Below are 16,251 nucleotides of genomic sequence, written 5' to 3'. Positions count from 1 at the left end.
ACACAACGCTAATCAAGAAACTTGAAAACTTAAAATGCAAGCTGGTTGCTGCATGCCACGTGATCTTTCATATTAATTGGTCAAGTGATCTAACAAAATGAAAATAACCAATAGAAATTTATATATACACCCTCATTATCCATACATGTAGATCTTACATATTGGTGGGACCGACTATATATGGATCAGTTCGAGTAGGTACCAACATGGGTCGAAAGGGTTCAACCATATTCGAGATCGTTTTGACTTGATTTTAGTTCAAAAGGTAAAAAATGGCTTAATTATAAGCTTTCCAGATTTCTAGGGTCCTATGCGTAAATTTAGAAGGTGTGAATTTGTGATTATTGAATTTTATATGGGTTTATTAGCAAATATAGTTTAGTACTGATCTATAAATTATTAAAGTCGCCAGGGTTCTTAGGTGAATATCCAAGGATGACGTTGCTGATGATGATTGCTCAAATTTTAAAGGGCTTATTTGACAATTGTCCTTTTAAACAAGAAGATTCCTTCGTAATTCATGCCGGGCCAGGATCGTAAGGTCCGTTAGCGAATTTAGAACCAACTATGCCTTTTAGCATTTGGTTCTATTTATGGTTTATAGTTTTTAGGCCTTAAAATCATGGATGATTGATAGCCTGTAAATCATAACACTATTACTATGCTAACCTGTAGATCATAACACTGCTGTAGAATCAAAAGACCTCAAACTTTCTGTAACCTCAGGTGATATGAATTCCTCTAGTTATGAGGTCTCTTCATTTCTGGTTTAGGGCAGTCTGGTTAGGTTAAAATTTACCAGTTTCAGTGAGCACTCTACCGAAGGGTCAGATTTTAACGAGGAATCACCACTTTTGTTGGTACGCAGTGTATACCGACTAACTAACACACTTGTATGATTGAGGTTCCATGTACCGAGATTATTGAGGTACCATGATAATATTGCTTAAAATAACAATTTTAGAATGAATTCTGTTGGCTTTTTTCTCGAGGTCAAAGATACAAGTTGTGGGATAAGCCCGCAAGATATACCACATACTTTTATGAAGTTTGCGCATACGCAAAGCGGAGGCAACCGATCGAGGCTATAGTGGCAGCGGTCTAGGCCGGTCTTGACATTTGTAAGAGGTAAATTATTTTTTGTCTTATATATCAAAGATTTTTGTTCCATGGGGTTGTTTGAGAATTAGCGGGAAGCCAATTTTATCATACTGAAAAGTGGGTCCCATCTGCGTGGTTAAATTCTTTGTCTAATATAAAGGCCGTGTTTAGTTGTGGAGGAAACCCTTACTCCACACTTAAGATTAAAAGCTCCGCAGAGGATACTATTCCATTATCTCTCTCGCATTTTGTCGGCATGGGGAAGAAGAAAGAGTTGATGTCGTCAGCGCCATGGTGCGGAGTCGACGAAGATGAATCCGACATATTCGAGGATGCAAAGATGAAGATCACCAGGCAACCCTGATCCGACCCCACCTTGCACGTGCCCGCTAAGAAATCCGCAAAGAAATCGGGTTCGGATTTCAACGATGACGAGCCCGTTTTTGACCCTGCACTTCGCTACAGTTTCCAACGCAATATGCAGGTATATCCATCCACTACAATTTCTATATCCATCCACTACAATTTCTTACCGCTTAATATTTGGAGGTAAATGGAGGGAATTGGGAGAGCATGGCCCTGAAACCAGTACAATGCCAGTACTCATTTACTGGCATTTATTTATGGGGGAATTTCATATATCCCCCTCAAAAATCTTGAAATTACGTATTTCTCCCACTAAAATTCTTAATTCAATTCTTGTATGAACACTTTCACACATACATTGTTAAAGCTAATTTTGTTTTAGACTACAATTTTACAAATTGTGGTTTTTACAAACTGTTATCTGACTTTTACAAATTGTCATAGTCTGAGAAAAGACGAGGATTTTTTTTTTTTCAAATAATAGACCTGCTTAAATATTTCTGGCAACATCTTGGTGTAATTATTTCCAGGTATATAGATATTAATGTAACAATTTGTACCTCTTAGAACCTGATTAAATGTACCAAACACTAAAATGGATTTTTGTCTCCCTCATTAAGGATAAACCAAGTACCAAACAATAAAATATAACAGTAATCTTGAATTAAGGGGTATGAACTAGAAAGAAAAGATGAGGAAGTTATGAAGATGAAATTCTTTAATTTGAGCATCAATTTCAGTATGGGATTGCACATAAGAATTTATTTGTACCAGTGGTGCAGTGTGAGAAAACTAAATGCAATAGAGACAATTCCACTATGTAGTGTCCTTTCATCAAACTTTTAGTCTGATTCATATACTCCTTTTCAAAATCAATACCACTTAAGGGATGAGTGGCTTTTTTTTACAGATATCGGGCTTGGATCTCACAATGTTTTCTAAAAGTTCCACTCTTTATGCATTGTCCTTGTTTAAACATTGTTCTTAATTTGTTGCACTTTATAGCACCAGTACTGATTAGTATTAGAGCTATTCGTGCTTTCTGGTGCGGTTCACAATCTGCTAAGGAACAAATTGTGAAATCTAAAATATAGTAAGGTACTTTCTGTACGTTTATGTGATCTGATGTTGTCTGGAGGAACTGCACTGGAAATCTTTAATTAAAAAACTGCTAAGAAAAAAAAATAGGCACGGACTTGGCTCGGGCTGAGAAATGAAATATGTTATCAATAACAAGAGATATTGATAAACAAGCTTTAAAAATTGAAAATAGAAGCAAGAATCACAGCAATTGAGATCGTAAAAAGAAAAATTAAGAAGATATATGGATATCTGCTCTACTACCATGAAAAACATGGATGACCTTGAAAAACCAAGTAAAAAAACCAATGAGGACATGGAAGTTAGAAATGTGGACAGATGGGAGGGAGGGAGGGAGGGAGGGAGAGAGAGGCAGAGAGTCTGGTTCGTTCAATAGAAGGAAGGAGATTGAGGGAGGTATCTTTAGTTGACGACAAAATTTTAATCTAACTGAAGGCAATGGCACGAATTATAACATTCAATAATGGCCCAAAAGTAAAGGAGAAAGGATAAAATGGGTAATTTATTTATTTAAAATGAGTTTTATTAGAAAAATCAGTAAATTGGGTAAATTTGTGAGTTGTTGAACTTTAGAAGGGTAAATATGATATAATGAATTTTAGAGGGGGAAATACGTAATTTCAAGGTTTTTAGGGGGATACATGAAATTCCCTCTTTATTTATTATTGATTTTTTTGTTTAATTTATGGTTTGTTGTGGCCTTTTATTTGGTTACTGGTACACTAACTGGTGATGTTTTGTGGAAAGCAGTTTTGGGACGGGTTTTTACTGTGGATAAGCTGGTGAAGCCCCTGCCACCTGTCATGGCATATAATGTTTCCCGCCACATCAACTTCTTCTTGCGCATCGGTATCTCTTTGTAATTCTAAATTGGTTTCAATTGGTTTGTAAATTTACCGACATGACCTGACCTGAAAATGAATTGACAGCAGATTTGGTTTGGTTTATTGACAACAGATTAATTGGACAATTCTTGCAATTATCTACAATGATTTGTAATTTTGAAATCCGGTAATTGAAATATAATCTATACTTTTTGCACACCATGCACATGAAAAATGATGAAATTTGATGCAAGTTTCACCATTTGTCAAATGACTTGACAACATTTGATTTAATGCCAAATAACATTCAAATTCATCAAAATTGAATTGAAAAAGAGTTGCCAACATTTGATTTAATGCACAAACCAGTCTAGAAGGCTAACAACATGTCTCTAAATTTTTCCAATATATAAAAATCTTTTTGAGTTGAATTGAAAAAGAGTTGCCAATTTAAGCTATTGTTAGTGGATATCAACCCTTCACATTTTAGGCTTCTTAGTATAAACATTTTGGGCTTCTTCACATTTTAAGCTATTGTTATGAAAATTATACGAATTTGAGTAATCAGGCTGTCAGGTAATTGTTGCAGATCAACGATCTCTAAATTTGAGGAATTCCTTAGCATGCTTAAATGTTACTGGTATTGTTATTATACTTCACATTGTTGAGAGATACATGTGAGTACATACTTGAATTTGTATACTTCATGAAAGGGAGGAATTATCTCTTCCAACTTTATAACAAATGTATTGTGTGGCATTTTTTTAATTCAGCTGTTGTGCAATTTACATTTCTCAGATGAGGAGGGGATTGCAAATGCGCAGAAATCACTGGGGTTATGTCAAGAAGATCGAGATCGCGGGGCCGCTTAGGGCATGTAAAACCATCTGTGCCTTTTAGCATGTTGTTCTAGTTATGGTTTATATATTTTTTTTCTACAAATCATGGATAATTGATAGCTTTTATGGATTTGTTTTAGTGTAAAATAGTTTGTTGATTATTAGTGTTGTATTTTTATAATTATGCAAGTATTCTTAATTTGAGACGCTTATAATTTGGCCTTGCAGAAGCAAACATTGCATAGCATTCCATCCCATGATTCAGACAGAAATTTTCCTTTATTCAAATACTCATTGAGTGGTGCCAAAAAAAAGAAAAGAAAAAAGCCGAATAAAGTAGCCAAACTATTTATTCCTCAACTATTTCTCAGATTGGGTTGCAGATGTTCGATCCATGTCAAGATTTGCGTGGATCAAGTACGCACAAATCTTGACGAATATCAAAATGCTTCCCAATATGTTCCGATGCCCATCAGAACGCTTCAAAGAAAAACAAACTTTGGGAAAGTTTCAAGGATTATCCTTTAATCTGTCTAATTTGTTTTTTTTTTTTTTTTGTATAGAAATGTATTTAAATTTTTTGCAAATTTTGTTACGCTAACCAGTAAATCATGACACTATTTTAGAATCAAAAGAAAATTTTAAATGAGTAAATATATTATTTGATTTAATTGGGAACACAAAATCTATTTGTTTACTCAATATAACATCAACATGAGGAATATAAAAAAACACAACACACATTGAAACATGAACATAAAAAACGACGGACTCACATACCCCCAAAAAAAAAAAAATTTAAAAGTCAAATTGAATAAAACGAAGAGACTAAAAGCAGCATTTCAATCTATAACTTTGTCAGTAACATGGTTTAGATTAGGATGGTTGCCTAGATCAGGATGGTTGCTGATGAGTTTTTGGCATTGAACAACATGCAATGTGATAAGTTGTGACATAGCGGCCGGTTTCACCTCCCAATTCTCCAAGTTCTTCAATTTCTCCAATTTTAAGAATTGCAACTGTGGAAACCCATTTGCAGAGCAAACCATTTGGTTACCTATGTATGCGTCATCTTGTAAACTCAGAACTTTCAGTGCTTGTAGCCTCTCTAGCGTCGGCATGGGGTCTCCCTTCAAACCAGATTTGGTTAGGGTGAGCTTTGTAAGATTTGGTGGAAATTTAACATTATCTATGAGAAGTTTCCTACAAATCCATTCTCCCTCTAGTTTAGCTGATTTCACCATCTCGAGATTTGAAAATGCCCTTATGTCAAGAGCCTCTGATGGTATAATGTTACCCATAATTGCCATCGAGATCAGATTATCCATGTGACTCAATAGGTTAGAAATAAATTTCCAATCTACATTGTCCCAATTTGAAAATGCTAATTTTCTAAGATGAATCAGGAAGTGGGGAAACTCTTTTAGCCACGACTCATGAGCTGCAACTGTTTTCAGGGTATGTAGGTTGTCTATATGTGTTTCAGCGGGTGGGCCTTTAATTTGGTGGCTTGGATTAACATAAACATGGCGAAGTGTTTTGATATTCCATAGAGATTCAGGTAGGGTATCTATGCTTGTATCTCTAACATCTAATGTTTGAAGATTTTCCATGTCTCCTATATTTTCAGGAAGCTTAGTTATGTTACTACCCCTCAAGCTCAGATACCGTAGGTAAATCATATCCGGTAATGTTGTTACTAGGATTGTAGAGTTTCTCAGTGCCAACACTTTGAGGAGCATGGCACTTCCAAGAACAATTCTATCACAATTAAAAGCTAGAAAAGAACGTATATGATTCACCTCCGTGTATTGGTTCTCATTGTCTTGATAGATTGCTAAACGGAACCGGGATTCAATTTCTCTCTGATTTGGATTGACAACCGAAAACCCTTCCATGGATGATTGTTGGATGGCAAATTCATGAATAGAACGAGGTAATCGACAACTTTTTATTGTGCCAACGATTGATCTCTTGGAAACAAAAACCAACGACCTGCACGCAACAAGGAAAATAATTAAACATCAAATAGATTTTCATAAAAGAACAAAATTTCTCAATTTACAAAAAAAATAAAAAAAATAATGCTTTTATTATCAAGTAGACCAAAGATAATTATCTACTCTTATTGTAATAAAACAGACAAATTTAATTTTTATTGATGACCTCTTTTTAGGAAACCGCAACCTAATGTTTGAAATAGCAACCATCCTATTACTAATTTTAATTATAAGACTGAATTTTAATTTCTTGAAATATTGAGAATACCTTTGAACAAGTTCGTCGAGGTACTTATTTGCAGTTGACTCTAGGGACGTCTGTTTATCCTCTTCTTCTACAAATTCTTCAGCAATCCACATCTGAGTTAGAGAAGTTGCTGGAATCTCGAAACCAATAGGGTAACATGCAAAATAAAGAAAACACGGCTGAAGATAGTAAGGTAAATCATTATAGCAGTAGGTAAAAATTTGCCCCATATGATCGGTTGTAATCACCTTCATCTCATCAGGCCCTTTGATCTCGCCCAGATCATTTTTCACCATGTTCCAAATGTTGTTGGCCATTGGTTTGAGCGAAAGGAGCCCCCCTATAAGGAGAAGAGCCAAAGGTTGTTTTTGACATGCCCCACGAATATAAGTCGTGATATTTCCCAGTTCCATTTCTAACTTGTAATAGAACGTGTGCCTTTTATGATCATTCTGCATGCTAAAAAGATCTGGAAAAGCTTTCTTCCAGAAGAGTGCTTCCGTCTCGTCCATATTCAGTGTTATGCCGTTTGAAATATCCGCTTCCTCAAGAAGCATGTTTTCAATGTTTTTTACTTTATTATTCTGTATTATTGTATCCCACTTGTTGAGCCCGTTTTCAATCGTTTCTAAAATTTCTTCTCTGTTTTCAAAAAACTTTGAGTAACTCATCAGGTACCTGATTTTGTCCATTAAATCTTTGATTAAATTTTCGATTTTCTCCCTATATTCTTTCGCCAAATCATTCTGTGAGCTAGAGGACTCCTTTCTAGCTTGTCCAACAAACTCACCTATTAACTTTCCAACTTTTGGGGTTGTTTCTCGCACAATCATAATTATACCCTGCTGTTCATCCACAGTGAGTTCCTTGAAATATGGGCTCTTCATGTATTCCCGAAGTCCCCATAGATTGTTGGATGGCAAATCAAATAGTTTTCCTGTGTCTGATAGCATACCAGACATGCAAAGTACGGCATCCATCTCTGTTTCTACTTTCTCAAAATCAACCAAAAATAATTTCCTCCCTCTCTCTTGCTATCCTTGTTTGGTTAATTAAAACAGCTGTTTGATCGTGCATAATACACCCTCAAATCTAATTCAACTGCATGCTCCACCCAGCAATTGCAAATCTGCAATGCAAAATAAAACATTAAATAAAAAGTACTATAAATACACCGCACTAATTACTGTTCCTTACTAATTATCACGCTAAATTTGTAATAGTACGTAAATTATTTTTCCATACTAATTACTAAGGTTAAGAACAATTTAAAATTATTACCTTTATTACCATACTTTAATTAGGGATTTTACAATTAGAGTCCTCAATTCAAACGATTCATAAAATGATTGAACTTGAGAAACAAAATGATATGCATCGATCATTCAATACATGAACAAAAACATAGAATACGATCCACGGACGGAAGTTTTAAGCACAAAATGAGGTCAGTTAATAAAATGAGATGTCTCCACAAAAGCTGTATTTAATGCATACTACTTTCTCTTTAAATGTATCAAATTAAATACAGAGATTATATAATACTTACAAAAATAATTATTAGAGAAATTTTCGGAAGATCGAATTTATCAATTTTTATTCAAATAAAAGCTACAGGAATGCTTTTAAAACAATTTAATGGCTATAAGATTTTTCGTATAATTATGGACACATTGAAAATTATGACATCATCAATACTAACAGCTGTGCTCCAAATAATATCTAAATCATGTAAAATTATTATTAGAGTAATTTTAAAAGTATATATAAATTTGTACTCCAAAATTAGTTTCAATATAGCATTTTGACTGCATAATAGAATATTTTCTAGTTGTGGAGTCATTCAAGTGATTAAACAATCAAAAAGGTCGATTGACAATTTTTCAAATTAATACCCAATAATTGTCATTCATAAATAAGCTCATGTACTTCATTGAAAACAGTTATTCCATACTAATTTTCAGATTAAACTAAAACTATGGAGATTCAAAGAGTGAATCGTGAGATATTTTCGGTGGTGTCTAAGCTTAGGAATAAACTACATGAATGCCTCGCTTTGCTCTGACGGTGATAATTGAGATGAAGTATAGAAAAGAAAACATAGTGTATTGTATACAATAAAGTATAGAAAATACAATGCAGATGATCAGCAAAAATAAACCATGGAAAAATTAATACTACATATCAAGATTAACAAAAGATATGTACCAAGTATACACATATATATATCCATATAATAAATTATGCATCTACTCTAGTTATGCGATATAAATTGATCATTCACATTAGATTTCAGAATATAGTTTTGTGAACTAAAGAAAGATGAGAGGAATACCTCGACAGGTGTAGAAAGAATAAGGCACAGAATGCAGATATGTGAGCAAAAATTGTATCCTGGATTCAAATTTTTAAAGGCAATTGAATTAATAAACAACAACTAGATAACATATATATTATTTGTCAAGTAATTATTAAATAAAAAAAATAGTAATATACCTCTGTAGATAAAGACAGGCAAGGAGAGGCTCAAATAACCAACTGGAAATCAGGAGCTTTGTACGAAACTGGCAAAGGAGAGCAAATTTGGCATTAAATTCAAATTTTTTTAGCAAAATCAGAAAATCCATCAACCCTAAAATCGGAATTGAGCCTGACATCATGACCTACAAAACCTTATAGATGGGCTTTGCAAGAAAGGTGAAGTTCATAAGACAATACATTTTTAGAAAGCAATTATTTTGAAGGGCCATGAGCCTAATTATGGATATGAGTCTATTTTGATATAGGATATATATATAGGTAACAGCTAGAAAATAATTATTCTCTTGTCCTTGTAACTTCTTAGTAGGAAATGCATATTCTTTGTGCGCCTTCCAGTAGTTGCATGGTCATCAATTAATATTGCTTTAATATTTTCTTGTCTATTTCGATTGATGTTTTGATGTATATATCTTTCAAGCTAAACAATTACAATGAATGGGAAAGCTCTTCTCAACTGGAGTTCAGCTCTTGTTTCTATCGGTGCTTATCAGTACGTTTCCTTTTTAAATTATGGTTACAAAATATGTCGCATTGAGTATATATGTACACATATTATTTTACAAAATACTATTTATTTGTTTTCTGTTGTGAATAGGAAAAGCCATACAAAACGAAAAGATTCTTAAATATCCAAATATATATTAGGCTTGCAGTTAAGAATCCAGTCGGCAAATTAAGATAAACTAGATCTATATTATTATTTTTTAATAAATTATAATTTGTATAATTTAGTTAGAACTTCAGAGGTAACTGCCTAGCACTAAGACACTCTAGTTCGTTACAACTTAATTTCTCCCCTATTAAGAAACCAATTACATCTATGACATTTATCATAAAGGCTTATCAAAATAATTTCATCTAAGTTTTTTTTAATGCATTTTTATATATATAGCTGAGTTAGCTATATACGTTCGTAGATCTTTTACATATATATTGCTCCAAACTCTTATTATTAATAAGTTTTAATATATCTTAATAAACTAGACGCCTAAATCAATTTTTTTCAAGTATAAAATATAATGTCACAAATCAAATATGTCAATTAAAAGATAATATAATAATAAACTAAAAAACAATATTTTTTTTTTCCAAAAATTATCATTTTGAGTAGACCAAAGAGAATTATCTACTCTTATTGTAACAAAACATAAACGAACCGTTGGAACAACTTGTTCTATCTAGTATACTTTACTCAAATTTCAATCTCCCATATTAATTTTTGGACGCAACACATGGTATAATAATACATGATTGGTTATCGACACACCAATACACCGTATAGACAAATTCCCATGTCATGCATGCGGAGATTCTTTTTAGAAGCCATAAATAAAAAATGAAAATTTATCAAACCAACTTAATTGATTGCTTTAGTTTTTACAAAAATCATAAGAACCGAGATGCTATTTCAGTCCGAATTTTTTTTCTAGACCGAAATGTCATTTCAGGCCTAGCCATTTTCACATATTTCCTTAAAAAAATGATGGTAAAACTTGTGAAAACACCTCGGACTAAAATGACATTTCGGTCTCAAAAAAAAATTTGGACCGAAATTGCATCTCGGTTCTTATGATTTCTGTAAAAACCAAAGCATTGTAAAATATTTTTCTTATTTATGGTTTCTAAAAAAAGTTCCACCAATACACCGTATAGACAAGTTCCATGTCATGCATGTTGTTTAGTTTCTCTTAGACAACCATATAGTCAAATTGTCACGTGATAATTGTTATTATCTCATTAACTAAGAAATTTTAACAAAATTGTTAGTCATGCATCATATTTTATCTAATACTTACATAAATAATTATTAGAGAAATTGCAGAAGTATGTATCATTTTTTTTTCAAATACAAGCTCTGGTAAAGCATTTAAAACAAATTACATGCCTATTAGATTTTTCGTTTAATTCTAGAAACATTTAAAATGTTGAAATCGTCGAAACTGACATTTTATCTTAAAAAATATATTTAAAACATGTACAAATTATTATCAATGCAATTTTCAAAGGTCGATTGATAGTTTTTCAGATGATTACCATGTAATTGTCATTTTTAAATAATCTCCTCTACATCATTCTAAGCAGCAATATCATACTAATCTTCAGATAAAACTAAAACATGGTTCGCTTTGCTTGGACCTAAGCTTGTAATATATGATACCGTACTAATTTTGGTAGGGTCTAAAAGGAATAAAGTGGCAGAATGCCTCACTTTGCTTGAGCAGTGATAATTGAGATAATGTGTAAAAAGAAATCATAGTGCATACTATACAAAAAAGTAAAGGAAATACAAGCAGATGATCAGCAAAAATAAAATATGGTTCATATAATACCATTTTGTTTTTGTAATATACCAGCTTCAAGTAAAATTCACGATAAAATTTGAGGTCCTAGTGTCTAACTATACAAAGCTATTGAAAAAATTTAAACTATATATCAGGATTAACAAATTAATTGTAATTATATAAATTGAGCTTGCACATCAGATTAGAATATAATTTTGTGATATAAAAAAAAAAGAAAAAAGAGGAGAGGGATACCTCGACACGTGTAGAAAGAGTAAGGCACAGAATGCAGATATGTGAGCAGAAATCTTTTCCTGGTTTCTATTATTAAGAACAATTGAATTAGTAAAACAACAACTGGATAACATACATATTATTATTCAAGTAGTTATAAAAAAATAGTAATATACCTCTATATAGATAAATAAATGCAGGGAGAGGTTCAAGCACAAACTTAAAATCAGAGGTTTATTGTTGGCGACTTTCTTACTAAACTGGCAAAGGAGAGGAAATTTGATATTAGATTCCAACTTTTTTAGAAAAATCTGTTAAACCATAAACTCTAAAATCATGATTGAGCCTAACATTATAACCTACTGCACCTTTATAGATGGGTTGTGCAAGAAAGGTGAAGTTGAGAAGACACTAGATTTTGAGAAGTCGTTGGATTTTCTAGAACCCATGATTTCAAGGGACATGAGCCTAAAGGCTACGAGTCTAATCTCATATCCTATAGCTCTCTTATACATGGCCTATGCAAGAAAGCTGAAATTTCCTAATCGGCCTGATGAGCCTAGGTTGTCTAAGTCATGATAAGTTGAGCATGTACATCATATTTCCGGATATAGTTTTGCGAAACCTAGAGAGAGATGACATTAACTGCTTACCGGTAGTTGATCTTTCAGGACAGGAGGTTTGTTCTGATGCAAGAGAAGTGAGAGGAAGGAGATGGTAACTGACAGAAGGAGGAGGAAGTATATATATATATATATATATATATAGGAATAGATCATCTATCACTCTTCACCTTTTTACTAGTCCTATGAGTACTCTCTCCCAAACAGAATGGTATATTGACAGTTTTTCAGATTAATACCCACTAATTTATATTTGCAAATAACCTCTCCTATATTCAAAACAGCAATCCTGAAAACTAAAATTATGGAGATTGAAAGAGTTAACTCTTCAGCAAAGTGAGATACTTTGGATAGTGTCTAAGTTTAGTAAAAAAAATAAAGATCAAGATTTTGCTTTTTGTATGTCACCACATGAGGATATATTCAAAGAGTGAACGCTTCAGCGTTTTGTGCTCTTAATATTCTTAGTAAAATTGCTTTACCAAGCCATTTATACTTCCGTTTCTAGTTTTTTTTTTTTTTTTAAATCTGATATGCCATCGATCCATATACTACTTTTTTTTTTCTTTTGCAAAATTACTCCTAACTAACTAGATATAAAATATTTATTTGAACAAAAGAGAAAACAATAAGCATTTACGTGAAGTTAGTCATCTCCAACACACTATACTTTCTAGCAATTCAGAACAAGTAAAAGGTGATAAAAAGTTCACTTTCCAAAATAAGCAGAGTGCAAACTTATATATAACACTTAGCAGCAACTGCTAAGATTTTTTTTTTAAAAAAAAAAAATTGTATACATATAAGGATGGATCATCTCTCTCAAACAGAAAATGATAATTGACAGGGATGTATCCCGTACACTAATTTTCTAATTCTGGTAAGATGCTTCCCAAAGTAACTCTATTATTTTTTTTGTGTTTCTAAAAACTTATTGTCATTTTTTACAAACAAATTGTCCGAATAACTTATTCCGAAATTCCTGTGAACACAAAATTTCATTGTATGTCAATATTCCTTCATTTTTTCTGTCTAGCTTTCTTTTTCCTCTAAATTCAAAATTTCATTGTGTGTCAATACTCTGCTTAATTTGTTGGACGGTGATAATTGTGATAAAGTGTAAAAAGAAATCATAGTGCATACTATATAATAAAGTAAAGAAAATACAAAGCAGATATTCAACAAAAATAAAACATGGTTGATATCATACAATATAACTCTTTTTTGTAATATATCAGCTTCAAGTAAATTCACAAGAAAATTTGAGTTTCTGGTGTCTAACTATAAAGCTATTGAAAAATTAATACTATATATCATGATTAACAAAAAAAAATGTAATTATATAAAATATTTTATATACATATCTACATATAATAAATTGAACACCTACATTATATTTGTGAATATAAATTGAGTTTGCACATCAGATTTCATAATATAATTTTTTGAAATAAAAAAAGATTACAGGATACCTCGACACGTGTAGAAAGAGAAAGATACAAAATGCAGATATGTCAGAAGAATTCTTATCCTAGTTTCCTGTTATGGAGATCAATTGAATTAATAAACAACAACTGTACTATAACATATGTATTAACAGTCAAGTACGTAGTTATTAAAAAAAATGTAATATACCTTTGTGCAGATAAAGACAGGGAGAGGCTCAAGTACACAACTGAAAATCAGATGTTTACTAGTGGCGACTTCCGTACTAGACTGTCAAAGGAGAGGAAATTCAGCATTAGATTCCAAATTTTGTAGCAAAATCAGAAAAACCATAAAACCTAAAATCAGGATTGAGCCTAACATGGTGACTTACATCATCTTTATATATATATAGGCTGCGTAAGAAAGGTGAAGTTGAGAAGACAATGGATTTTGTAGATATCAATGGGCAGCTGCCTAACGTAACTATACATGGGCAATGGAAGAAAGGTTTAAGTCAACAGGCATTGGATTTTCAAGAAGTCATTATTTTCAAGGGGCAGGAGCCTAATTAAAGGGTATGAGACTAACAAGCCTTGGTCACAATAAATTGAGCATGTACATCTGATTTAAGAATATAGTTTGAAAACAACATAGAGAGAGGTGACAAGAGCCGCTTACCCAGTACTGTTGCTCTTTGTAGACAGGAGGTTTGTTCTGATGCACTTGGCAGGAGAAGAGAAAGGAAGAAGATGGTAACAAATTAAGGGAATGGGGAGGAGGTATATATATAGGGGTACATTGACACAGTTTTTCAGCAAAGTGATGAGATACTTTGGATGAGGTTTAACTTTTGGAATAAAGAAAAGACCAACACATGAGGAATTGAGGAATAAAGAAAGAAAGACCAACACATGAGAAAACACTTATTCTCTCATCTTTGTTAGTAGCAATTTTGCTAGTCCTTTGCAAAACATGGATGGTGACAGATTTGCTGGCTTTGAAGTAAATACAAACATGGTAGCAATTTTGTCATTATCTTCATGAATAAAGCAAATACAGACATAGATCCAGACCATACAAAACAACAATTATGCATGCTATAATATATAAATAAAAGGATATAACGAAAAGAAATAATTAACATATTGATCCTCTGCCTTTGAGCCAAATTGAAATTGTTACACATATAAGAGGAGCAACATATATAATTATATAACAATTAATTAGAGGGATCCAGATTGGAATTTCTGCATCTTGTGGTCTTAAACAACTTCTAATTGAGCCCGATTAGTACAAGTTATTAATGAAAATTTCAATATATGTAACAATATGATTTTAACAAAAATAATATGTACATTATTGATAGTATAAATAAGAAAACTCTAGACAAAAAAGCAATTATAATCTATAACATTTATTAATTAATTATATCAATAATTAGAACAAATTTTAATTATTTTGATGCAGAAGTTACACAGTTTGATGTGGCAGCATTGATGCGATTCATTCTATTTTTTAAAGCAAAAAGTTTTTATTTTTATTTTTTTCAAAGGTTTAATTTTTTTATTTCTAAATAAATTTTTTTGTATTTGATCCTGAGACGTCATCATACATTTCTGTGATCCCTCGTTTTTCTTTTTTCATGGATCGTTTGTCCTGAAGACCCAAGAGATAACTTATGAGGCTACACCGCTACAGTCGGGACAGGTAACCTGTTCTTTTTCTTTTTCTTTTTCTCTGTCTGAAATCTCAAAGAATTTGATAGATCTTAACTTTGTTTTGTATTATCATGACTCGATTACCTTTATCTTTTCCCGATGCACAACTAGCTTGCTGCTTATATAAGATCAATTGTCTTGAATCATGATTGATTGCTAATTAAATTGCATGGTCATGATTGGTTACAATGTGTCCATTTAAAAACAAGACTATATATATGTAAAAATATGATAGGAAATCTTTTTCAAAAAAATAAAAAATATATGATGGAACATAGTCATTATTGGTTGCTATTTAAATTTAAGGAGGATTAAGTAATTACTTAATTTAACTCCTTTTATTTTATACTTCATTTAGACATAAATTTATTTATTGAAAAAGTAAGATGTTGGAAAAAACTTATCTGATTTGCCATCGTTCCAAATAATACATTTTTTCCTTTGTAAAGGTGATAAAAAGCACAGTGTAAAATTATAACAAATTCACTTCCCAAAATAAGCAGAGTGCAAACTATATATAAGCATAGATCATCTCTCCCAAACAGATAAGGTTGGTTGACAGTGTTTTCACAATAATACCTAATAATTTGTCATTTATAAATAAGCTTATCTACATCATTCGAAATAGCTAATGTATCCGGTACACTAATTTTCTGATTAAACTAAAACTACTGATATTCAAAGAGTGTGTGCAAAGTAAGATATATACTTTGGATAGTCTCTAAGATTAATTAGGAATAAAGAAATGCCAACATGAGGAATTGAGGATACACATATTTAACTGCAGAAAGCAATTATTCTCTTGTCCTTTATTGGTAGCAATTTTACTTGACCTTTGCATGTTACTCCTAGCACTTTTAGACACTGACTTGTTACAACTTCCTCTTTTACTAAGAAACCATTTACATCTATCACATGCGCTTTTCAAAAATTATGAGACAGTTTCT

The 16,251-nt window shown here is 32.1% G+C and overlaps 2 protein-coding genes across 2 annotated transcripts; one reads left to right on the top strand and one right to left on the bottom strand.

Moving 5' to 3' along the window:
* The first annotated feature begins 1,312 nt into the window (after nt 1-1,312).
* Nucleotides 1,313-3,899, top strand: LOC144547773 (uncharacterized). The gene is made up of 2 exons (XM_078296467.1): nt 1,313-1,462; nt 3,171-3,899. Exons 1-2 carry the CDS (start codon nt 1,358-1,360, stop codon nt 3,429-3,431), a joined length of 366 nt encoding a protein of 121 aa, XP_078152593.1. The 5' UTR covers nt 1,313-1,357; the 3' UTR covers nt 3,432-3,899.
* A 1,109-nt stretch (nt 3,900-5,008) lies between these two features.
* LOC144548153 (putative disease resistance protein At1g59780) lies at nt 5,009-7,125 on the bottom strand. The gene is made up of 2 exons (XM_078296854.1): nt 6,500-7,125; nt 5,009-6,226 (listed from the first exon to the last, which is right to left on the bottom strand). Exons 1-2 carry the CDS (start codon nt 7,033-7,035, stop codon nt 5,074-5,076), a joined length of 1,689 nt encoding a protein of 562 aa, XP_078152980.1. The 5' UTR covers nt 7,036-7,125; the 3' UTR covers nt 5,009-5,073.
* Nucleotides 7,126-16,251: the final 9,126 nt, after the last annotated feature.

Source organism: Carex rostrata, chromosome 32 (genome assembly GCF_964058835.1).
Source record: "Carex rostrata chromosome 32, lpCarRost1.2, whole genome shotgun sequence".
Classification (NCBI taxonomy): domain Eukaryota; kingdom Viridiplantae; phylum Streptophyta; class Magnoliopsida; order Poales; family Cyperaceae; genus Carex; species Carex rostrata.
Note: the sequence above shows the minus strand (reverse complement) of the source record. Positions and strands in the feature narration are given on the sequence as shown.